The following is a 24,068-nucleotide window of genomic DNA, read 5'->3' as shown; positions in this document are numbered from 1 at the left end:
CCAAGTTGGTATTATCTAGCAAGCTTAATCCACCGGTCATCGTGATGAACAAACAGGGAATCCACATTAGTCTTGCCTGGCTCAAATCGAGCAAAAAGGGGCTTGCATGGACCCTCTTGTCCAGGAGGGTGCAAGAAATAATTTGACGGCATCACAATCACAGCTACAATTTAAACATAAATAATAGGCACCTCCATATCTCAAGGAATCCGAAGTATTATTCGCAACTGCATCCAAACCTAGGGACTAGTCTCTCAAGTTGTCCTCATCATGATTACCACAAACAGCAAATATTAGCAGTTACATTTAGCAAAGCTCTTCTCACGATAACAACAAATGTACTAGAAAGGCTGTCACATATTGTTGCCTACTAGTACCAATTCAAAGAAAAGCTACTAATGTGTTTCACCACCGAGTCGCCACCCCCATGAAATGCAGTAAATATCGAAATTATAACTTCAAATATCTCAACAACTAAACAATTTTTTTTATTATATCTTAGAACATAGGTTTGAATTATAGTAGAGAATAATATAACGAAAAATAAATTATTTTACATAATTATATTAGAACATTACACCACAACGTTAAGTGACGGTAAATCGAACGCCCAAGACGGCAACACTCGACGCCAGTTTAAGCGTTCATTTTACCAAAATCATAGTCATATCTCTATCACGTGATCTAAATCATCTTATCGCCTGGTCCGGGATTGCTCCCTGAGCCCTCCCGGAGCCCTCATAGCTGCTTAGGGATCAACTCTACTGTACTCAGGGCGCTCTGGGTAGACGATCAGGCATGTTATCAGTATCTCTCTTCTCTGTCTACCGATTGTAACCGCTCTTACAAATGTTAAAGGATCTCTTTGTCAAGTTAGTGTCTGAGCCTAGTCAAGATTTCGACGATACATAAATAGCCTATGCTTTAACTTCCTCGTAAGCTCTTTTTTTTTATGAAAATATTTATCTAGTGCTCTTTCTTCCAACTATTATATCTCTTTGTCTTTCTCTCGTTTGCTTGCTTGCTTCTTCTTCTTCTATTTGATTATGTAATATTAATCTTCCTCTTCGATTCTCTCTATCTACCTACTAATTATCTATAAAATTACTTACGTTTTTATCTTCTTCCTCTCTTATTGGCTTTCTAGTTTGATTGTTGCGTTTATTATCCCAGATATGTCTATCCTTGAATCTGCTGCCACTAGAATAGCTAAAAAGCCTAGTCCCGAGTACTACTGGTGATACTTGTAATGGCAAATACTAAGGGACAGGCTAGAGACCTGTGACTAGGCAAGACTTCGGATGGTAATTAAAGAGTAGAAGAATCAACCAATAATATGTATGAATAGTAACAGAGACTAATTCTTGAAGAAAACTTCAAGAGAAAAGGAAACACTGCGTCAAGTCAGTTATCCTGACTATCACGTGAATCAGGCACGAATCGACATCGAATCGGGCACGAACCCCTAGCGTGGCTGAGACAAGATCGGATTGCCAAAGGGAATATAAAGAGAGTTAGTTGCTTCTTACCGAAGCTCACCCTCTTTGACACGAGCCCCGTGACAAGCATACTCGAAAACATCTTCGTTAGGCCCAACAATATAAACACTTTTCTCTAGATAATTAGAAATAAGTCTACTAGTCTGATAAATATACTATTAAGCGAGGTAAAAGCCAAGGCAAAGAGTACTCATTTCTTCAATAAAAGGATTAGATAAAAACTCACAATTTAATATTAGTTCCTCCTAGAAAGCAGATATCTCAGATATTCTGGGCCTGTTTCTCTGGAGACTATTATCGTTCTGGATTAATCCCTCTTTTTAGAGATGACTGAGGGAATAGTAGCCAAAATGGCATTAATCGGTTTACAATTCATGATCTCTATCAGCGAATCCTACCAGCATTGATCCAATCTATTACTGGTGAACAGGGTATATTCATATATAATAATGCTCCTACTTACTGAGTATATATTATACGTGACTTATTGACTGAATCAGGCCTTCTTATCATAGAATGGCCTCCTTATTCATCAGATCTTAATCCAATTGAGAATATCTAGGCATTTTTGAAACGCAAAATATACAAAATTGAACCTCGACTTCGTGGCTATTTACCAAAGAATAAGGCTACCAGACAGCTATTGGAGGATACCGCATGTGAGGCATGGCAACAGCTGGATATAGATATGTTTGAGAGCCTTACTACCACTATACCTCACCGTATTAAGGCAGTTATTAAGGCGGAAGGCTGGTATACAGATTATAAGATAGTATTGGGTAGGAGGAATGCGAGGTTTTTGGCCGGCAGAATATTACGTAATAATAGGGGGTGGTCACAAACTTACAAGCACTCACTGTATTGTATTCCTACAATAATGTGCTGAGCGGACGAACAAAACTTTATCTGGGACTATGTGACCGTCCCTTAATCCACGAGAAACTTCTCTAGAAGGCACGAGAGGTGGCAATCTTCTCTACGGCCTCGTCAAAGATGTTGACGTCCCAGCGAGGTTTGTCTGCGCAGAATCAATATTCAGCTCCAGAGCACAAAAAAGCCGGTTGAAAACTTACAGTAACAAAAGGGAATATTGTATCGCTTTCTATCTTTCCCAATAGCATCGACTGCCTGAATTTCTTCCTCCGTCAAAACAATTTCTTTGAAATTGTCCAGAATGCGCGATGGTTTCACGGATTTCGGAATGACACTATGGCCACCAACTTGAGCCCAGGCAATGCTTGATAACAATAGTCAGTAACAGAAATCTGCAAGTTAAAGCCGTTTGCTGGTAACAAAAGGAATTGCAGGTAACGTACACAACATTCGCACCAGTGACTGTCTGACCTAGGCGTTTGGAAGCAGACTCGGCAACTTCCTTCACGACAGGGTGATTGATGACAAGAGGATCCCCGATAACGTTATTTCCAAGAGGCTATCATCAAATTAGCATAGTTCAATGTGCTTTTAATATGGGAACTGACAGAATACGCGGTGACGTGGATGCCATGCTCGGCACAGTAGTCGATCAGATCGTCGCTTCGTAAGTGAGGATGGCGCTCAATCTGATTGACTGACGGGGTAACGCCGGATCCCTTGATAATATTCTCCAGCTAAACCTACAGTCAGGAATGCATCATTTAGTATATTATAGGATGGAACCCGCCTGACCTGGTGAACATTGTGATTGGCAACGCCAACGGAGCGGACCTTTTGTTTCGGGAGCTCGGTCATAGCTGTATAGGTCAGTCTGTGATTTTCATGACTTGCAATTAATACTGCCTACCTTTCCAAGTGTCCACCATGGAAATACTATCATCAATCAGCACATCCCCCCGATCGGAGCTGCTAGAAGACGCGACAGGTAGTAACAAATCGCCTCGTTGGAAGGCAACGGGCCAATGGACCAGATAAAGCTGGCCAGTCAGCACAGTAGATCACTCAAAGGGTAGTGAAAACATACGTCCAAATATTCGGTGCCGATTTGCTCAAGACAAATGTCGAGTGCGGCTGCAACATCTTCAGGGTGGTGCTGGCTGTGTGAAATGTTAGTCAATTGTAGCGACGCTGAAATCAATAAGAATTTAGACTTACCTGTTCCAAAGTTTCGAGGTCTAGACAAAGCAATCATTAATATTACTGCTGAAAGGTACGGTCAAGTGAGTTCATACAATAAAAAGATCCTCTCGCTTGAGTCCGGGAATATCTTTATATGCCTTTTGGATCCCATTTGCGATCTCTTTCTGATTGCGGTAACTTATGATGGCATGAAGATTAGTGATCGACCCAGAAGGAGAAAACTTTGAGCTCGAGCCAGCAAGGCCAGGGGAAAGAAATCCAGGAACATACATCAACGCCAGATCCTAGAAGATATTAGTAAGAATTAGAAAATAATCGGGGGCTCAAAAAGTGTGCTATTACCAGGTGGCGATATCCTGCCTTGAGCGCTTCATAAACGGCCGTACCAACTTCACCAGGAGCTGATTGCCAGGTGCCAAATCCCAGCTGGCTGCAAAGTAGTCAGCATTGAATTGGAGTATGGGTTGAATTACTAAAGACCAACGGGATCGGGAAGCCCGAATTGAGGATTCGTTTGCCCGGAGACATAGCGAGTCTGAATGCCGTCTTAAATATGAATAGCGTTTCCAATAAAAGCAAAAGGATACCAGAAACTAGAATCTTTTCTTTGGATGATAGGATCTACTTAAAATTTAAGCATCGACAGCCTTTTAAGATTAGTGATATCCGACCACTCACCAAGTCATTAAAATTGGTACGTATCAGTAATCATTACGCCACAAACCCCGGTTAAATAATCAAGCACGAGGGTAATCCGTGATTACTGAACATATTCGCTGTTCGGTGTGCTGGTTTGTCTAGTCTTACGGTACCTTCGAAAACCCTTCCAAAATCCGACAATCTGCAAATGTCTGGGCAGACTTAAATACCCAGCGAACATCCCACGATCATCCAAGCTACCACTGGCTATCATCAAAAGCACACAGCATGGCGCTCCAAGTTGATGTTTTCGTTTCCCCTCCCATTCCCGCAGCAACAGGCTCCGACAATCCTGCCAAAAAGTGGTGGTCGCCCATTTCTTGCACTTTGATTCAAGGACCCACGTCCGCCGTCTTGATCGATACACCCATCTCCATACATCAATCCGAGCAACTCGCTGCCTGGATCAAGGAGACAGCCCCTGGGAAGGACCTGAAGTACATCTATACCACCCACGCCCATGGCGACCACTTTTTCGGAAATCCTTTGATACTGAAGCATTTCTCGAATGCGACTTGTATTTCCACTTCGCGTGTCACACAAGGTATCAAGAAAACACTGGCCACAGCTCTACCAAGGTGGGAGAACTGGTTTCCAAATGGCCAAATTCTCTCCAAAGAGCAAATTGTTCCAAATTCACTTCCCGAGCAGGGAAAATTCTTGATCGACGGACATAGTTTATTTGGCATCGACGTCGTCCACTCGGATACAGACGCTTCGTCATTTGTCCATGTGCCTGACCTCAAGCTCGTGGTAGCTGGTGATATCGTTACGGAGACTGTTTTCAGTTTCTGGCGGAGGCTCGCACAGCTCAGAAACGGAAGAATTGGCTTGAGGCGCTTGACCATATTGCCTCATTAAATCCCCATATCGTTATTCCGGGGCATAAGAGAGCTTCACAAGTGGACGGTTCGTATTTGATCGATGCTACCAGGGAGTACATCTTGGCATTTGAAGCAGAACTGGGAATATCTGACGAGGCCGAAAAGGTGGAAATGGCTATGAAGAAGCGTTATCCGCAAAGATGGAATGAGTACCTTCTGGAAAGGAGCTGTGCGAGCTCTGTTAGGACTGCATGAGAAGTTCAATCGAAAGAAAGCTTCAACGAAGGTTCCGATATCCTTCGGGGGATAATATGGAATCAACATAAGTTCATAAAACGTGGTTAAATTGCAGACTGCTATCGTCAATCGATGTATCTCAACTTCTGCTTAGCTACTAGTAAATATTGTAAATTCATAGATTCATCTCAGTCGAGTCGAAAACTCCAGACGCGCAATCATGCTGGTTTTGCTCTTTATTAGGCTCAGTTCTAAGCAAATGAGATGTATCTCAACATTCTTTCAGCATATCAAAAGAAGGCCTATAGCCATGAAACCTACTCGGATACTTTTTCTTTATATAAATGTGTCTCGGCCCTTGAAATAAAAGTAATGTGTCTTAACCATTTAAATAAAGATCGTATTGATTACATCTTGTAAATATTTGGTAGCCCCTTTGATATATTTCAATTCGAAAGGAACATTTGAATGGAAACATCCAAATCTTCTTGAGGCAAGCCGAGTTTCTCATTCCAAAGTCCGCGCGACTTGGAAAAGTTTGCCAGGTTGCCTTTTCCGTAAACGGCACCAGCAATCATTTTAAGCACACCTAGTACTTGTCCTTCCTTCACCTGGTTGGCTCCATCTTGCCACAACTCGTCGACCGTGCTATTTGTCACATTGAACTTTTCACCCTTAGCTCGCTCAAGAGCCTTCAGTACCTCATTCTGAGTGACCGTGAAGCTGTTCACGTATACATGGCGGTTCGCGGTTCGACCCGGATTCTTAAGACACTTCGCCAGGGCTTTGCCCACTTGGTCCAGGTTGGTGGCCTCAAAAGGGATATCGCCGCCATCGAAGATAGTCGCAGAGCGCTTTGAGATATCCCAACCGCCGAATCCCGGAATTCTCAAACCCCAGTCAAACATGCAGCCCGTAATCACTGCTATCCAGGAGATCTTGTTCTGGTGTTTCTTGAGATACGACACTGTATCGATTTTGTCGACTAGAAAGGGAATGTATGAAGATGCAGAGGAATCTGCGGTATCGATGCCAAACTCGGAGGGACAAAACACCTTGACCTGGGCCGCGATGGCGGCGTCCACGAGTAAATTCTGAGAAGCGAGTGCAGTACCCGGGGTGACACTGGAAATGGTGCTTATCACAGCATCCTGACCTTTGAATACGTCGGTAAGGGATCCCAAAGAGAAGTCAGATCTGACGTGATCAGCCTCTGCTGGCAGCGAAGCGGTAGATGACTCTCGAGTGAGTCCAGTAACCTTAAACCCCTCGTCGAGCAGAGCGCGGACAGTGGATCTGCCGACGTTTCCGCCAGCACCAACAACAAGGACGTTATGAATTGAAGACATGATGGATGGAGATAGAAGGATTCGAATAGAATCTTGTATCCGATAAGAGGCGCCGTTTTCTGTCCGGGAGGTTGTGCTTTTATAAGCTTTGCTCGCGAGGTGGTGAAGGATAATTGATTAATGAACATCGGAGCGACTACGTAAACCAAGATCCAGCTTCGGTGTTCGCGCCAAACGCCACCTCAAGTAACTCGCGTTGATGAAGTAATCTTGGACAGGAATTCTACGTCAGCATAGTTATCACGTCATGCAATTTATCCCATACCAGACCAAGTCCCCAGAGCTACTCTGCGAACCGCTCATCGGGGAATTGTAGTGATCGTGAGTCTTCCTTCGGTACAGTCATCATATCAAACGATCACTAATCAAAAGATGAAGCCCAGCCTTTTCAAGAGCATCCCTGACTTTTGCGTAGACTGCGGAACTCAAGACATATTCCATACAACTACATACAAACAGTTGTAAGAGAGCCAGAAGTGGTAATAACTACCACTTGTCTTGACGATGCTGTGTATAACTGTGGATCCACTTTCTTCCTATTTTAGGCTTGCTCCTTTAGTATATCTCACTTTGCCCGCCATCCTCTACTCTGCTTGCTCCCTCCTTCCGTACTGAGTCCATGCAGCATACATCGTTTGTCTACATTCGGCTGTTTATCACCTGAATGGAACACTTGAGGAATCGGCCAAACGGCATCATCATTCATTGACATCTTTATTGTGAGACTTTTTGCATGGCCTCTCGAAATGATAAATACTGAGCTATAGCTTATTCTTTGCTGGAGACTTTGTCGAATTTCCCGAGGAAGAAAGCCCCTTGAATGAGAGCATTACCTCATTCGACTTTAGCAGTTGAAGCCGGAGCTTTTCGCCCAATGCTTCCCCCACTCGTTCAATTTCCCGTCGACCCATCTGCTGTAAATGAACTTCATCTGGGCCATCCACAATCCGCATGGTTCTAGTTGACGCCCACAAACGTGGCAAAGGTGTATCTTGACAAACTCCAGCGGCTCCCCAGGCTTGAATCGCATAATCGATTACCTTTAAAGCAGCACGAGGAACGCAGACCTTCGCTATTCCAATTTCCCGGAGAGCAGCCTTCGACCCCATCTGATCTATTTTGATGGCTGCGTTCAATACAGTCATCCTGGCCGCATCAATTTCAATCCTCGAATTGGCGACCCACTCGCGGATCACTCCATGCGAAGACAGCGGCTGCCCGAATGTCTGTTTCTTTTGATCGCCCACTCGCACAATCATCCATTCCAAGGCACTTTCCGCGGCGCCAACAGTACGCATTGCGTGATGAAGTCGACCGGGGCCCAGACGTCCCTGGACGATTTCAAAGCCTCGTCCTTGTCCTAGGACGATATTTGATGCGGGCACACGGACATTCTTTAGCATGATATGGCCATGCCCATGCGGTGCGTCGTCATATCCAAAGACAGACAGCATACGGTGAACTGTAACTCCTGGAGCAGAAGCAGGTACCAAAAGAATCGAATGCTGGCCATGATTGTGTGCGGGAGACGCGGTGACGTCTTTACCCATAACAATGAAAAGCCTGCAATTTGGATGCCCAGCGCCTGATGACCACCATTTCTAATCAAAATTAGACTCTGCAACTCGGATATCCAAGAAATGGCAAGGGGAAAGAAAGATAGCTACACACAGTTCCGTTCAAAACATACTCGTTCCCCTCACGCTTGATTTCACACTGAATATTTTGCGCATCGCTTGACGCAACATCCGGCTCTGTCATCAAGAACGCAGAGCGGATAGTCCCTTCCATCAATGGATGCAGCCATTGTTGCTTTTGTGCTTTGGTCCCGTATTTGAGCAGAAGCTCCATATTACCAGTATCAGGAGCCGAATTATTTGTTGCCTATATGATCCAGGAGTTATCAGCAACTGCTCTAGATGATAAATTGCTCCATAGCATACCTCAGACGCGATAGGGCTCTTCCCGAGGTACTCTGCCATCAATGCATACTCAACGTTGCTGAAACCTGCATCATGACCCTGAGACAGGAACATATTCCACAGCCCTAGCTTACGAGCTTTCTGTTTGAGTTTCTCTAGAATGGCGGGCTTGGTAGCCCAGCGGGATTCGCCGTGCCCCAGTTGAGCTTCGAATAGAGTATAGGCGGGAATACATTCTTCGTCCACAAATTTTTCAACCTTGAGATCGGTCAGCAATTGGGAATCCAACAGAAAGTATGAGTTGAGTGGAATTACAAGATCCAACGCCACTTTCGCGCGATTGCTAACGAACGGAAGTACAATCGGCGGAATATTGGCGGACGCAGGCATTTTGGATGGGACGGCGAACAATTAGATGAGGAGCCACAATGTGGAATTTGAGAGATCCTGTCATCAAGATATAGAGTCCCAGGTAGCGGCATTGAAGCTATGAGGCGCGTTCTCTTAATCTTGCATTGCGGGGTTGTTCAGTAAACCAATTTGACCAGCCCTCGGCAAAGCTGTGAGCACGACGATCCCTTCCCTGAGACGGACTTGAATAGCTTTCGGTACTAGGATATCATAAGTTCGTATGATGTAGCTGGAGGGATAATAGCCGAGCTTTTCCTCTGTTTTTGTTCCAAATTTGGAGGTTTGCTCCTTCTGCCAAATCCCACTGTGCTGCGAGCTCGCCCTTTCAACATTGATAAAGATTCACATGAGCCATTGATGCGACGAGGCTGTTGAGAAGGCTGAGCAAGAAGAGTTTTATATATCAAGAAAGGAAAAAGAAAACATTCAAAGGACCCTGGAGAGGACGGCGGACAATGGCTGTGTGTTGGATCCCTGCCTTGATGGTATTATCCTGTCACCTTGATACGCACTACTCATGAACTAGGTTTAGACCTGTATCTACATAACCGGGTCCAAGGTCCACATACAACACAGGCTGCAAGAATGTGAGATATGCTGGAGGGGCTAATTTGAAATAGAAAATGAGTGGGTCCGCTGGATATGAACCCTCACGTTTCTATCACCTGGGCACCACAGTGCGGAAAAAATCTCGAATATGGTGAAGAATTCTTAGGTATTTCAAGAGAAACGGTATTCTATATCGGTAAAGCGATAGATTTTTACAAAATTTGTTTCCGGGTGAACTTTCCAAGCTAAGTTGCTTTGCAACCTGCCAGTGAGTTACAGCCTATTTCCACTCGGACACCGGCCTCTTTTCTTTCGTGGAAAATATGTGATATTTTGTAAAATGCTACAACTTGCACCGGATGAAAATACTGATTTCGGAAATCTTGCTCAATCAAATTACCTCAGTCACAAAGTGAACCTTAAGCGGTAAGGTAGAATAATCATAATCCTTTACCGAGGCGAAAAGAAATCCCCTCAAACTGAGAGCCGAGCAAGTTACATACGTCAACCTTAAATATTGAGTTCAAGAAATGATGAATTCCCCATGAGTGTAATGATACAATCCCCAAGAAGTCACTTAGTTCTCCTCATCAGTGCTGGACGCAAATTCACGAGACACAATGCCTTTTTACGAAGTTTACCATGCTATTTCCATGAGCGATCAGCAACGAGAAGATCTCGCTGAAGCCCTCACAGTACTTCACACCTCTAAATTCCGAACCCCTCGCTTATTCGTGAACGTTTCATTAACAGATATATCAAGGGCTCACACCTACATTGGTGGGAAGAGACGCAAGGCGAATCATATACGGGCAAGTGTGCGTCTGGGAAACCGGACCAATGAAGATTTCTTCGACCTTTGCCACTCTATCCAAAAGATCTGGAATGATATTGTTAGTGCACAGGTGGCGAAGCACCAGACTTCATTGAGTGATGCAAAACAGCATGATTTGCATTCGGTCATTATTCGGCCCTCAAACCCTGTGGGCCATGAGGCTGGGTTTGAGTTACCCTTGGCTGGCCAGGATCAAGAATGGCTTCGAAAAAAACTGGGCTGAGTTCAAAGGGAAGGCGGCGGATGGGGATGACGAGTTCTCTGATCTTGTTGCCGACGTTCTGGAGCGATCTCTTCTCTCTCAGTGAGATAATTCTCTAGAATACACTGTAAATTCTCAAATCAGCTGTCATTCAAAAGACATTGTTCAGTTCTGCTCCTGGAATACTAGTAGCCGCTACATATTCCAGATATTTGGGAGGTCAACTGGTCTATCTAACCTCAGTATCACCTAGTAAATCCGGTGTCTCCTAGCTGTCCCAAGATGCTTCTACTTCAGGTGAATAGGTTACCTTTGAGCTGTCGACCTACTGGCCCGAAAAACTTGGTTCAGGAGTCTAGATTTGAAGGATCAGAGAGTTATGCTCGTAATGACTCTTTTGCTCGTATTCTGGGGTTGTGAGATTGGATCCAGTAATTTCTCGGAGGCTCACTACCTAATGATTAGTGAACCGTTGCCACAACGATCAAATCATCTTCCCATTTCCAGACCCGATGCAATTTGTCATCCTCTAGCTCTCAGATAGCTATAAAGAGCTTCAAAATTATTCTTTTAACTCTTCGACTTACAAATTTGACCCTTTTGTTAATTCCCAAACTTTAATCATGCCATCCTCGCTTCAAGTTGACGTTTATGTTGCACCCGCTATTCAAACCGGGACAGGTCATGTCGACCCCTCGAAAAATTGGTTTTCGCCAATTTGTTGTACCCTCATTCAAGGACCCCAATCTGCTGTCCTTGTTGACACACCAGTAACAGGTGACCTTGCCGAAGAATTAGCCGAATGGGTGAAGCAAACGGCACCTGGAAAACAGCTCCGCTACATCTACACAACCCATGCCCATGGCGATCACTTTTTCGGGAATCCAGTTCTTCTCCGCCATTTCCCGGAGGCTGAGTGCGTGGCCACTCCTTCCGTTGCCCAGGCCATCGCCAAGCAACTGCCCGATGGCATTGATCTGTGGAAGCAAATGTTTCCTGGTGGACAAGTACCAGAGGGTCAATTTTCGCCGACCTCGTTGCCCCAAGGGGGCGGGTTTTTCATCGATGGAGTCCCTCTCTTCGGAATTGATGTACCCTACTCTGATACTGAAGCGTCTTCGTTTCTTCATGTCCCTGAGCTCAAATTGGTAGTTTGTGGCGATATTGTCTACGGTGATTGCTATCAATTCTTTGGCGAGGCTAGCACCTCAGAGAAAAGACATAAGTGGCTTCAATCGCTTGACCAGATCGCTAGTCTAGACCCTCACATTGTTGTTCCGGGACATAAGCGGCCTTCGCAGGTTAATGGGTCGTACTTGATTTCGGCCACGAGGGAATACATTTTGGCTTTCGAAGCCGAGTTGAAGCGATGTGATGATGCGGAGAACTTGGAAAAGAATATTGTCGCGCAATATCCCAATCGATTGAACAAGTTCCTTCTGGAGTGGAGTTGCAAGAGCTCTATCAGCGAAGTATGAGCTATACGAAAGATCGTTTTGAATATCTTTGATCGAAATTCCTGTTTCCATATACCTATCTTCTCATGGCTCTGCAATTACTCGTACCGGTCTGTGCTTACTCGGAAGGCTAGGCTTGAAATGGATCACAATTCGATTCGCATGACATGATGGGGCTTTATCACACGAATTAGAATTCATTTATTGGAGCTAATGCTCCTGCAAGCCCACAGATACTCGCTCGTTGGGAAATAAAAGATCGGATTTTGTCAAAGAAGCGCAGGGTGTAAATTAGTCATAAAATTCGATAAATTCCACCCATCAAGTAGGGTATTTTGCGAACGAACTTTTCATATATGATCGGATCATCACCAACATGACGATTTTAGCGCGCTCTCTACATCAACTGGTCTCCACCCGGGAGAGCGACCTAGACAAATGCATGATCGGACCAGTCCTGCGGAAACTTAGAATCTATTCAAAACGTCAAAGAACTTGAGAACTTGGGCTTACTGTTGAGAAGTTCCGACGCATTCACTACACGCAATCTTGTCGAGTTCAGTTCATTTACCGAAGCTGCTTCAATATATAACTGTATGCCGCGGATGTCAAGAAGTCTTTCTAGATCGGTTGAATCATACCACTCCCCATCCAAGAGATCCTGGCTACCAGAGGTATAATCAGACGAGCTAGTATCCCATATAGCGCGGAGGCTTTGATATGTCGGCGATGGCGATGAAACGAAATGTTTTCCCGCTCCACCAACACCGAAGAATGGAAGTTCGTCCCATTTGACCATACGCTCTGGATGTCGTTTGGCAGCCAAGCAATCCTCGAAATAGGAAAGAAGGTCTTCTCGATTCAAGAGGCTTAGGAGAAAACGGAATTTACGACGAAGATTTTCCAATGTCACACTAGGGTCGCGGAGTGAGACGACGGCATGGTAGACGCACGCTAAGCGAAGTTGCTGGATAAATTGCGAAAGGTCCAATCCGGAGTCACTGGTATCTTTTATTTGATCGAGGAAGTGTGAAAGATCATGGTCGATGGGTGAAGACGGGGCCTTGTCTCGGAAAATAGTGAAAGGAGACGGAAGAGGAGACAGAGGCCGAGGGTTGTCATCGGTCGACATGGCGGGAAGTGATGATGAATCTTGCGTTGTATCATGAAAGGCAGGCTCATAGTAGTCATTGGGCGGCGTAATAGATTGTTCATGAACGGGAAGACCAGCTTCGGAAACCAACGATCTGCAACTAGCCAAGCAATCACTCAACTGTTTCCCCAGTTCAGCATGTGAGATCAGCACGTCACTTTGCTTCAAGTTGGCACCGAGAGAGTTGATTGATAGAGACATTCTCTCGATGACCGTTTCCAAGTCCGTAATTCGGCTTTGCTGGTGAGATACGACACCCTTTTCTCGTTGTCGATAAGCTCGCTGTGCCAGTCGTATCTGTTTCCTACGTCTCTTTTGGAAGGTTAAGTCATCATCATGATCTTTCCCACAGGCTTGTCAAAAAGACACACCTCTTCTTGCGACTCCATTGGGTCACCACCATCTTTTTCTGGGTCTACCACGTTTTTTCCGAGGCGGACCCTTTGCCCTAGTGTTATCCCTCATATGCATAGCTCGATCGATTTGCGTAGCTGTCTGTGTTGCATCGGGCCTAATGGCTTCGGATATGGGATAGCAGATGCTGTCCGCGGATGTCGCGCGATAAACTCCATTGGATTGTAGAGGAATATTATCATCGCCGAGAACGCCTTCAGGACTGGACTCGGTGGGATCATATGACGGCAAGAGTGGGTTTGTGGAGACATTCATCGAGATAGAGCTGCTAGGAGGATCACTTTCGGACACTGTTGGATAATGATTCTTCGGTCGGAAGGAACTTCGCAGCTTCATCGTTTTTATCGGGTTATATTTGGCATTGTCTGCCAATTCGAACAATATTTGATATGTGCAAGTTCAACGACGAGAAGGGCATTGCTTGGGAGCAGGTGTTAGTCATCGTGACGTGGGGGGGATCGTCACGTGGATCTCTGATCATGCGCCACGCATCGCCGCAAGTCACGATTCCCCAGCAACAGAAACATGATCTATCCCGATTGTCTCGAAATTTCCAAGCCTGAGCGAATACTTGATCGACTAATCGAATTTATCGAATTATGTCAATTGACACGGTGCACTTTTTTGCGAAATTTTCGCTCAACAAACACTGCCGAACCTGATTAGTTCGGCACTTGGAAGGCGACCCACCTCGGTTCATGTCAATGTTCATTAATCAAAATCTTCTGTAAGCAGTAAAGCAAACGGTCCTACACCTTCAGAGTCTTCAAGATGCCGGTTTTTCACCACCCGTGGGAACTAAACCCCGCTTTCTCAGGATCTTCGGACGTTATAGAACTGTTCAGTAATCATTTCTCGGGATTTGCAACATGTACAATTGTTTTATAAGTTGGTTGACTGAGTGAGATAGATCTTGTAGTTTTTCACAAATCAAATCCTGGGCGGGCAATTTATTTGTCTTCATATGATAAAATGGAAAACACTCCAGTTGTGACGGCGGAGTTTTTAGGGAGAACCGCCATCATTACTCTGAACAATCCGAAGAAGCTGAATGCTCTCAGTCAAGATGACTATTATGAACTAGCTAAACTTCTACGCCAGATTGCCAAGCGAGATGAGGTATTGATCACGCTTCTTATCGGGAAGGGTCGTTTCTTTTCGGCGTAAGTTTCACATCACTTGCTCTTCACAAATACGCTTTCTGAGGCAATTGGACGATAGGGGCGCCGATGTGAATCGTCAGTCTTCCAATTCCGAAAAAGTCGAACTTCGCCGACAATGGATCCCGGCTCTTGCAATCAACAATCTGGAACTGGCCAATGCCTTCTATTCGCATCCGAAGATCCTGGTCACGGCTTTGAACGGGCCTGTCATCGGGCTCTCCGCAGCCATCGTCGCCCATTCGGATCTCATCTTTGCCACTCGCGATACGTACCTTTTAACGCCGTTTTCGTCTCTGGGATTAGTGACAGAGGGCGGTGCAAGTGTGGCCTTTGTGCGGCGGATGGGTCTCAGCAAATCAAAGGAGGCTCTACTGTTCAGTCACAGAATCAGTGTTGAGGAGTTGCAACAAACCGGATTCGTGAACTATATTCTTGACACCCCGGGTGATTGTGAAGGATTCCGTCAACTTGTGCTTCAGGAGTTGAATTCTCGTGTCGGTGATCATTTAGTCGGCTCTAGCATCTTGCAGATCAAGCAGCTTCTTCGCGGACCAAGTGACCGCGAGTTCAACGATCAGGCGATAAAAGAGTTTTTCGGGGGTCTGGGGAGGTTCGCAGAGGGGATTCCGCAAGCTGAATTCGAGAAGATTGCTTCTGGTAAAAAGAAGCACAAGCTTTGATCAAGGGAAGAGATAGTCTGTTCCATTGTCCTATGGAGAAAGTACTGGCAGACCCAATTTATTTCCAATTCCAGGCTAGTGCCTCTCCGTCTGTATCTCACTTTCCACCATCATTTTTCCTTGGCTCCTTTCTCCTCTCTCAGTTCAGTCAATACAGGCCTTTCTCGTTTGTCATTCCTATTACCCTGCTCATGGATATCATCTTTTCCTTTCTCTTTCTTTCTCATCACTTCTTTCATATCTTTCTCAAACCAAGGAATACGAGCTGTCTTCGTCGCGCATTCGCAAGTAGAAGATAACCTGCTGGGTGGCATGTTACAGTCACTATCTTTCTGGTATGCATGCGACCCAGATGGAATCGACAGAAGCAGTAGCGATTACACTAGCTTTAATTTGCAAAACATTGTCTCGAACCAAGCGGCAACAAATAAGGTGAGGAGCCTATAATGCCATACTTTCTTAGTGGTCCATGATGAGTCGGCAGTCTAATTTTGCCCAATACCCTGGTTGGGATTTCGTTCAAGATATGTAGAGTCTTTTCAGACTTCTAAGGCTGGTGGACGACCAATTCCTCGGCGGCATTTGTTCAGTAAATCACTTACCACCTGAAAAGGCATGTAGGTGTCCACTCAATTTTTTTTTTTAATTTTGAGCGGGAAAATGCGCCGACCCTGTGATTTCATGGCCATTGAGTAATCATATTGTCACCAAACGTTCTGGGCTTAAATCTGTTCAGTAATCTTTTTTCGAACACGGAAAGATGAGATTATGTCTCCACATATTGAGAGCTGCAGGCCTTGATTATTTCACGGGCTAGGATCCTCACTTTTCTTCCTACTATACTCGTCACATGCGGTGCTCAAGGGATCAAGCGGCACAGTTGGCTTCTCACACGATGTGCCATAACGACATTGATGGCATCAGCCCAGACCGAGGTCTGATTGGGATGGGATCATGTCGGCCATTCTCAAGGCAAACCGGTGAATCCTGCCAGGAAACCATCGCTCTGGAACGAATCAGTTCCTACCGTCTTCAACAGCGGGAAACAAGGGGATCATCTCGAGCATGTTCAGACCAGAAGCAATGGCTGCCTATGGGGGCGGGCAAGCCATACCCTCCTTCGCCAATAGACCCAGAAGTTTACGTGGTAGAGTTTGAAAATGCGGACGATCCTATGCATCCCCAAAACTGGCCGATGAAAGAAAAGTATACTTTGTCCTTAGCGAGTATCCTCTCTCCTCACTGAAGGGAAGCTTATCGAAGTTCTATTACACATCATTCACCCATATTGATGCGACGATATGGTTCCCATTCTTGATGAACAAACAACTCATACGGACAAGCAAGACTTGGACACTTCAACACTACCGCAACGGAGCGGGCGAACGATACGCTCCGCCTCGGTCTCAACTGCCATGAAGCTCCTTGAATACAATCCCGCTGGTGGGATGTGGCAAGCTACCGGCACTGCTATTGCGCATGCTCCGAACAGCAGTGATCTAAGATCGCCATACGAGGTGGATTTCAATGCGCACGGCCGCAGCGTGCGTCGCATCAGCACTCAAGATGAGTTCGGCAACATAAAAGACACTCAGGTCGAGCAAGTGCTAAATCTTCCATGGACCAAAGCATGCAAAAATGGATTCCTCGCAGAGTTCAAATTTCTGTGTACACCTACTAGCCTCTTCATCGCTATATACGGTCTCAATGTTGTCGCCTGGAGTGCTATGCTATTCTTTCTTTTGCTGAACGTCAGTACGATGAGCGCGGAGCGTAAAGAGATTTGGATCGAGATCGACTCGCAAATACTTAACGGGTTGTTCTGCTTAACCTCGTGGGGTCTAGCACCGTGGCGAGTCCGCGATACATATTGGCTGCTCGTATGGCGCTTGGGCTCAGAGAAAAGCTCGAACAGATCAATCAATCAGCTCGTCAGGCGAAACGTGAGCTGGTTTCGAATTATAAATTCTTGTGTTGATGAAGAGGCTCCCTGCGAAGAGCTGCCCCATAAAACCTCTACGGGAAATATTGCACCCCCTACCTCCAGCTGGAAAATGGACTTTGTCGTTATCAATATGTTGTTGAATAGTCTGTTTCAGATTGGCATGGCGACATTCATGTGGCAGTATAACCGCCACAATCGGCCGAGCTTTGGTGTTGGGCTGTTTATCGGGCTAGGCTGTCTCAGCTCCCTTTTTGCAGGTGTAATGTCGTGGTGGGAGGGACGAAAGGTCAAAAAGATTGAGGGCCCCATATTAGAGGAGCCCGAGAAAACCACACGTATGGAGGTCGAACAGATATGATTTGATGGCGACGAAATGGTTGGCTACTATCTATACCTCGCCTCTTAAATAATAGACATCAAATGAAGATGAAATAAAATCAGGCTGGCGAAATACGACATATGATAAAATTAAATAAACTTCACGTCCTACATCTGTGCTCATTCACTTAATGCAAACGTCGCTTTTCACCCCAGTTTTCTCCAATGATGGTTCTTGACAGTAGCCTTTGCCTTTTCCTCCCCATACTCTATCCGCGCCATGAGTTCCCAAGGGTTGTCTCGCTATCGTAAGTACGTAAGTACCGAGTACCGGTGCTAGAACCCCGAGTATCCAAAGCCTGTACTGTACGAGATGCGTGCGTGTGGGTCAAATTTACCCTGCCGATGTTGAATACGCGAGACCAAGAGCTGATCATCGGTTTACTCCTGGCAAAGTGGGGCATACGTGCCTAACAAGACCGTTTGAGTATACGAAGTAATACGAGGAAATCCCGAACCCCCACTGCGATTCGCTGGAGTGGGTATGTATCCGGGATATCTGGATTCGGAAGATCCGCTAATTCAATCCTCAAATGGCAAGCAGGTAGCTCAGCAATGCTGCAGCATTAGCCGTGCTATGTATCTTATGGCTGGCTTGAAACGAACGACATCGCAAAAGGATATTTATAAGCTAGATATACGAAGCAAAATTGCACAAGGGGTATTGTGGACTTCTTTGGTTTCAACTGTTGCCTAATTCTGAACGGAGATGGATTGACCTAATTACCCAGTCCCGCTATGGTCGTGGTATCGATTCTATCTCTGGAATTATAAATTATCATGTAGAATAGTAGTGTCTCATTGGCCTGTAGAAGAGTTTTAAACAAAAAGCCGCGAGTCAAGCAACTCTGCCTGCACATAACTTGTCCGTGTGATCGAACCAGCCCTCCCTCGGGATATATGGAAATGAATTTAGAGAAAGGTAAGTCTTGCCCGATGTTGGGTACTTAGAAAGGGATTGACTTGGCTCGTGTGTTCTTTGATAGATGGAGGCCTGCGCAACCTCGTCCCGAATGCTTGGTTTAAATCGATGGGTACAAAAGGTTATGGGAAAGAAATTCTACCGGGCACAAGGAAGATAGGAAATGTCACAGCAATCGTGGCTATCAATGTTTTTCTCGCCTTGTCAACTTGGGCGCTCAAGCAGCCTGGTTTGAATACACACCTTGTTCCAGTTCGCGTTTTTGTTGGCATGACGCTGGTCTCCTACTGGAAACAAAAGCAAATGGACACTTTACAGAAAGTAGCCCATGCATTGTGGTTAGTTGGAGATACCTTGGTGATTGCAAACACCCCTCATGCTCAATAATTTGGAGCGAACAATAAAGATTATCATTTTGGGAGTGAACCTTCTGGTTTGTCACTTTACCCAACTCAGCGTGCAAAGTGCTAACTTCTACCTGTGATGCTATTCTTATGTTGCCTAACACCATGCTGCTTGGCCATTTTCTCCGTACATGGGAAAACGCATGCAGTCTCGGTATTCGCAATCCATCTGATAGCCGAGGCTTCCGCTTTCATAGCAATACAAACATTCGTCGTGGACTATGATGGCAAATCTTTCACTGAAAGTCAGTGTGCTCAAGCGGTGGCTTATATCGCGCCTGCACTTACAGCTCTCATTGTTGACCGAGTATCACGCACTAGAGAGCAAAGTAAAGAGCCGTTCAGCTCTATGTAAGTCATTGACACTAGCTCCACGAGCACTGAGATGCTAACCCTTGAAGTGACGCACAACTTACCGGCTACCTTACATTGAGCTCCGTCCTACTGTCGGGTGCATCTTATGTGTTCCCAGAATCTGGTCCAACGAGCGGCATTATGGTATCTTCTGTTCTAAGTGGATTGATTGTCATGCTATCGGCGGTATACTTGCTTGCACATTCAGAAACGGGGGCTCAAATGCCATTTGGAAAATCTGACCGGCGGGCATCGAGCAAGTAAATTGAAATTGAAAACGCGATAAACTATGTGACCAAATTTATTGCAACGAATCAAAATGAAAAAAGTTGAGAAGTCTCATTATTTGAACTAGACAATGAATATCACTAGCGCCCTTTTTGGGTTTGATTTGCGAAAAATCTTGGGGTATCTAGTCCTTGAATCTCAATTTATTCCTTGACCAGCGCCATGAAGCTAAATTAAGCTTGTCAATATGAGAAACGAGAACAAAATTATAGGCTCTCTACAAAGGGGAGAGCTTTTTGATGAACATGAAGGCCAGGCTTCTTGTTTGGAAGGTGTTAGCCTGAAGATAAACTAGCTGCATCAACAGGCTTGCGATAGGCAGTCTCGAACTTTCGAATAGCAGACTGGCGATTCTCTTGACTCTTGACTGAATGTTCCACCAGGTACTTTCCTTCTTGAATTCGCGCCTGGATAACGAGTTTGCGAGTCTTAGAATGTGTGACGGTATACAAGCTCTTCATCATACCATGAGCAGGATATGCCACGAGCCCCAATGCCGCTGTCACTCGTTTAGTAAGAGTTCTTTTGGGAAAAAAATTTATGGTATCCACTGACCTGATGAAATCTTGGTCGTCATCCCGAGAGTCCCTTTGGCAATTCCTATCGCCACGCCCTTTGCTCCATCTTTTTGGCCTCCTTTGTATGGCTGTGTGACAACATCACTGAAACCATCTACCATACCGTGAACAAAGTTTTTCCCTGCAAACGTAGCGCCTGATTTCCAGCCGCGAACGTCCCCATGGTCTCGGACCTCGTCCCCATATAGCCGAGGAACGGCTCTCAGGCCCTCGGTCACAGCCAAAGGCATATCGATAAGCATTCCTTTATAACAGAACCCGACAGCCTTTCCGAGACTCTTCGCAGACCCTTCCATTGCCGCCCCTGTGGCTTTCAGCTTCGAAGAGCTTCTGCTTGAAGGGGCCAGAGAAACTGCGTCTGTGGTTGAGGTAATACTAGAGGACCGAGAACAGGAAGTCTCGGGTGGCACAAGCTGAGATTGACCTTTTGGAACACGACGAAACTCTTCGTATGGACGGTAAACAATATCACCTGTTGCTTTGAGGATGTCGGTACTGGTGCCTAAAAGCGATGAGGCAGTGCCAGTAACAGGGTCCCATCGTCGATTCTGGATGAAGACCGACCGAGTTTCATAGCTGCGGCATTTTAGCTTACTTTCTTTGTCACCTTGTGATTACGGATGGGGAGTGAACTTACGGTTGAAGGTCACTTATTTTGAAGCGGTGATGTTGTATCAAAATTTCTGCAGCGAGTTTTGATAAACGAATAGGACTCTTCGTTTTCTTCTTCAACCGCCAAACGGCAGGCTCTGAATGTAAAATATCACATTGCATGTCCTTCACTGGTAGGTTGCGGTGGAATGAGGCGACTGCTGTGGAAACACCACATTCACCACCCATTCGGTTTGCGACGTTGTAGGCTGCAGACTGAGCAGCTGGTTGAAGGCAGAACCGAATGGCTTCAGCTAAGTTCTCTGTGGTCAGGGACTGATATGGTATAGGCTTTGGGCCCAGCCCACATGACGCAACCATATTGCCCCAGAAGAGCTGACTATTGGAGTTGTTTAGTATGAACTAACAGTAAGATGTAGGGGAAGGGGCGACAAACTCTCCAAAAAATGGAATAATGGTAGTAGCTTTTCCAAAGCGCAGACCGCATGCTGTAGTTCCAGCACCACCGTGATGTACGACAGCGGCGACATGTTGGAATAACCACTCGTGTGGGCAGTCATCTAGATAGAGAATTTGATCATCGGATGATGCTTCTACATCTCCAAGTTTACTCCATCCACGAGAGATTATTGCACGAATGCCGAGTGCTCTCACGGCTTGAAGAACCATTTGAGTCATAGCCACTGGGTCGTCGATGACAATACTTCCGAACCCAATATATACCGGCCTGCTACCACTTCGGAGAAATAAATCAAGTTCGGGAACCGGTGTATAGTCCGGGAGAGACCGGAAGAAGAAGCCGCAGACATCGATATTTGATGGCCAGTCTAAGGGCTTTGGCATTAGACTTGGGGACCAACAATATGTGAAAGGCACTTTTAGTGTCTCAGTCAAGCAGGGTCCTTCAGTAGCCGGTATAGGTTCGAGATCAAGCGAAGCACGCCACTCATTAATAACATCCCCAAGTCTAAACAAGACAAATGTTAGTAATGAGATCATGGAAATAACCGAATAAGGAGAACCCACCCTTGCCATGTCATCCATTCAACGATGCCGTATGAAAGATAATTAGCCATTTTCGGTTCAGTGTCGGAGTACTTGAGATTTGCTAGTGGATGTGGGAAAGCCCTAGTGCTACTCCAAGGCATAGTAAACATCAGGTGTAAAGGAATCGACAAAGCCTGCGCACAGTGGATATGAGCAAAGCTTGGAGGGTTAGCAATAATCGCATCGGCCACAAAGGGTACTTGAGTAGATGGATCATCACTGATACATGAGTACCAACAGCCTTGAAGCATCTCGGCAACCATTGCACGCTTGCGTTGAATTTCACCGCTCCGTAAAGTTTTCATCCCCGGAATAAGACCGGGGTTCTTGACCATATATGCCATGAGCTCAGATGGATCACCTCCAATGGGATAAAACTCCAGGCCAGACTCAAGAACAAAGTTCTTGAATACCCCATGCGTTGCTAGCCTCACACGATGACCATGGAGTTGAAGCTCATTCCCCAATGCGATGAAGGGCTGGACATCCCCTCTACTGCCGACGACTTGTATGACGATATTTAGTTGTAGCTCGCAGGTATCTCCTAATGAGAGAATCGGTGGCGGTAGTGGAGCGCTCGGTTCCTCGTGTACTTTTGGGATCAGTTTGCTGACTGTCTTGCAGAGCTTCGAGTCGAGGTCAACTTCAATCCGGCCATCATCTGTGAAAATTCAATCAGCAAATGACTCAAAGCAACGTAGCTAGACATTTGGTACCTTTGACCTTGGCACCATCTTGAAACGAGCTATCTCGGGGCCAGCCAGCGGCTTCTAGCATGGAATATCTTGGGGGTTGCGGCCCCTCCATAACTGCCTTGGTGCGACTATGCTGTTGCGATAGCGATTTTGTTGAGCCGGACACCAGAGCAAAGCATGTGCTTGGGCTTAAGTAGACGCGACTCACGCGAGTGTGGATGCAGCATGAATTAGGTAAAAGTCATGAATTTCCGATAGTTGGGTTTGCTTTAGTTTTTAGGTTGGCGGCAGCGACGCTATTGATGTACACTAGTTCCAGTGCAGTAGTGGTGCGGCGTTCCAGGGCCAACCAATCAGAAGCGACAGATACTCTCACATTCGTTGAATATCACTGCACTAAGCCTTAGGAAGATGATATTGTAGGGAGGGGGGAAAAGGTTCGAATGGGAAAATTGAAAACCGAAACTAGACTGAGAACTTGGCAAAGCTATTTTGAGGGATTCCAGGCCCATGTTCTAATGGCTTGGCATCATCTGTTGTAAAATTTACCCTGAGGTGAGGTAGAGTTTTGCAGAGACCCATAATCATATGTACAAATGAATCGAGTTTGATTCATCGTACTCGTATGCACATTCCCACACGCTATAACGCGAGATGATTTTCTGCTCATAAACTTCCGCGTATTGCCGCTTGTCTGATTGGTTAATACAAGCAAAGAGACCCGCTGTGGATTTACTAAGATCTGCCGGGTAATACGGAGGAATGTACACCAGTACACTGTACATACATTACATACACCAATACAAACTACGATACATACAGTATCTCTGTCTTGACCCACGCCGCCTATGGGAAATCGCATTAGCACCCCTTCAGCTAAGAGCAAGAAAGTATTTCATTTATGTCGCTCATTCAGACCTCTCTTTTGTACTTATTTATTCACAACTTAGCGAATGGAATTTTTTTTTACCAGTACACCGCGTCGATTCATGCGGCTTATGATGGAAATGCTGTCTGTCGGTACCTTTTTGCAGTTTTTCATAGCTACCAATTTGGTAAATGGGCACTCATTCCACAGTAGGTACTGCGATCCATTGCCTCAATTTGCTGTTATATTCAAATAGATGTTGTGCACGCCCTTCTTCTGGAGATTTTACACCTCTTGGTCTCCATATTGGACTTGCACCCATTTGGCCAGTTGCTGGGTTCCGTGAATTCACCCTTGACAGCGCGTCTCCACTTGCTACCTTGACTATGGTGGTCATGTAGCTGGTCTGCCATCTTTTATAGTCACGGCTTTTTCTGGCCCTTGTGAGGTGGAATTCAAGTGTAGCGAACGGTCTTCTGGCCTCCATGAACCACTGAGCGATGGGCC

General features: G+C 45.6%; 11 protein-coding genes across 11 annotated transcripts; 6 read left to right on the top strand and 5 right to left on the bottom strand.

Moving 5' to 3' along the window:
- Positions 1 to 2,446: 2,446 nt before the first annotated feature.
- akr1 (putative aldehyde reductase (AKR1)) lies at positions 2,447 to 4,103 on the bottom strand (the record flags this gene model as incomplete). The annotated part of the gene is made up of 11 exons (XM_057102846.1): positions 2,447 to 2,517; positions 2,573 to 2,736; positions 2,816 to 2,931; positions 2,981 to 3,109; positions 3,168 to 3,232; positions 3,283 to 3,412; positions 3,460 to 3,532; positions 3,591 to 3,610; positions 3,668 to 3,859; positions 3,918 to 4,005; positions 4,060 to 4,103. 11 exons carry the CDS (start codon positions 4,101 to 4,103, stop codon positions 2,447 to 2,449), a joined length of 1,092 nt encoding a protein of 363 aa, XP_056962476.1.
- Positions 4,104 to 4,502: 399 nt separating this feature from the next.
- On the top strand, positions 4,503 to 5,135 carry N7533_006195 (metallo-beta-lactamase superfamily protein; the record flags this gene model as incomplete). The annotated part of the gene is made up of 1 exon (XM_057102845.1): positions 4,503 to 5,135. The coding sequence occupies one exon, from the start codon at positions 4,503 to 4,505 to the stop codon at positions 5,133 to 5,135; it is 633 nt and encodes a 210-aa protein (XP_056962475.1).
- Positions 5,136 to 5,781: 646 nt separating this feature from the next.
- On the bottom strand, positions 5,782 to 6,684 carry N7533_006194 (aromatic alcohol reductase; the record flags this gene model as incomplete). The annotated part of the gene is made up of 1 exon (XM_057102844.1): positions 5,782 to 6,684. One exon carries the CDS (start codon positions 6,682 to 6,684, stop codon positions 5,782 to 5,784), a length of 903 nt encoding a protein of 300 aa, XP_056962474.1.
- A 761-nt stretch (positions 6,685 to 7,445) lies between these two features.
- Positions 7,446 to 8,996, bottom strand: N7533_006193 (uncharacterized protein; the record flags this gene model as incomplete). Its single annotated transcript, XM_057102843.1, has 3 exons — positions 7,446 to 8,285; positions 8,356 to 8,568; positions 8,628 to 8,996. 3 exons carry the CDS (start codon positions 8,994 to 8,996, stop codon positions 7,446 to 7,448), a joined length of 1,422 nt encoding a protein of 473 aa, XP_056962473.1.
- Positions 8,997 to 10,186: 1,190 nt separating this feature from the next.
- On the top strand, positions 10,187 to 10,624 carry N7533_006192 (uncharacterized protein; the record flags this gene model as incomplete). The annotated part of the gene is made up of 1 exon (XM_057102842.1): positions 10,187 to 10,624. One exon carries the CDS (start codon positions 10,187 to 10,189, stop codon positions 10,622 to 10,624), a length of 438 nt encoding a protein of 145 aa, XP_056962472.1.
- A 602-nt stretch (positions 10,625 to 11,226) lies between these two features.
- Positions 11,227 to 12,081, top strand: N7533_006191 (MBL fold metallo-hydrolase; the record flags this gene model as incomplete). The annotated part of the gene is made up of 1 exon (XM_057102841.1): positions 11,227 to 12,081. The coding sequence occupies one exon, from the start codon at positions 11,227 to 11,229 to the stop codon at positions 12,079 to 12,081; it is 855 nt and encodes a 284-aa protein (XP_056962471.1).
- Positions 12,082 to 12,538: 457 nt separating this feature from the next.
- Positions 12,539 to 13,602, bottom strand: N7533_006190 (bZIP transcription factor; the record flags this gene model as incomplete). The annotated part of the gene is made up of 2 exons (XM_057102840.1): positions 12,539 to 13,525; positions 13,585 to 13,602. The coding sequence occupies 2 exons, from the start codon at positions 13,600 to 13,602 to the stop codon at positions 12,539 to 12,541; spliced, it is 1,005 nt and encodes a 334-aa protein (XP_056962470.1).
- A 997-nt stretch (positions 13,603 to 14,599) lies between these two features.
- On the top strand, positions 14,600 to 15,470 carry N7533_006189 (enoyl-CoA hydratase/isomerase family protein; the record flags this gene model as incomplete). The annotated part of the gene is made up of 2 exons (XM_057102839.1): positions 14,600 to 14,790; positions 14,849 to 15,470. 2 exons carry the CDS (start codon positions 14,600 to 14,602, stop codon positions 15,468 to 15,470), a joined length of 813 nt encoding a protein of 270 aa, XP_056962469.1.
- An 895-nt stretch (positions 15,471 to 16,365) lies between these two features.
- On the top strand, positions 16,366 to 16,716 carry N7533_006188 (uncharacterized protein; the record flags this gene model as incomplete). Its single annotated transcript, XM_057102838.1, has 1 exon — positions 16,366 to 16,716. The coding sequence occupies one exon, from the start codon at positions 16,366 to 16,368 to the stop codon at positions 16,714 to 16,716; it is 351 nt and encodes a 116-aa protein (XP_056962468.1).
- Positions 16,717 to 16,771: 55 nt separating this feature from the next.
- Positions 16,772 to 17,773, top strand: N7533_006187 (DUF2985 domain-containing protein; the record flags this gene model as incomplete). Its single annotated transcript, XM_057102837.1, has 1 exon — positions 16,772 to 17,773. One exon carries the CDS (start codon positions 16,772 to 16,774, stop codon positions 17,771 to 17,773), a length of 1,002 nt encoding a protein of 333 aa, XP_056962467.1.
- Positions 17,774 to 20,036: 2,263 nt separating this feature from the next.
- On the bottom strand, positions 20,037 to 22,805 carry N7533_006186 (glycosyltransferase; the record flags this gene model as incomplete). The annotated part of the gene is made up of 6 exons (XM_057102836.1): positions 20,037 to 20,260; positions 20,317 to 20,915; positions 20,977 to 21,330; positions 21,388 to 21,918; positions 21,978 to 22,659; positions 22,715 to 22,805. 6 exons carry the CDS (start codon positions 22,803 to 22,805, stop codon positions 20,037 to 20,039), a joined length of 2,481 nt encoding a protein of 826 aa, XP_056962466.1.
- Positions 22,806 to 24,068: the final 1,263 nt, after the last annotated feature.

The sequence above is a fragment of the Penicillium manginii genome, assembly GCF_028828005.1.
Source record: "Penicillium manginii strain IBT 31320 chromosome Unknown utg000004l:1.0-7231830.0:1.0-7236170.0, whole genome shotgun sequence".
Classification (NCBI taxonomy): Eukaryota; Fungi; Ascomycota; class Eurotiomycetes; order Eurotiales; family Aspergillaceae; genus Penicillium; species Penicillium manginii.
The sequence above is the reverse complement of the archived record's forward strand: the minus strand, read 5'-3'. Positions and strand labels throughout refer to the sequence as shown.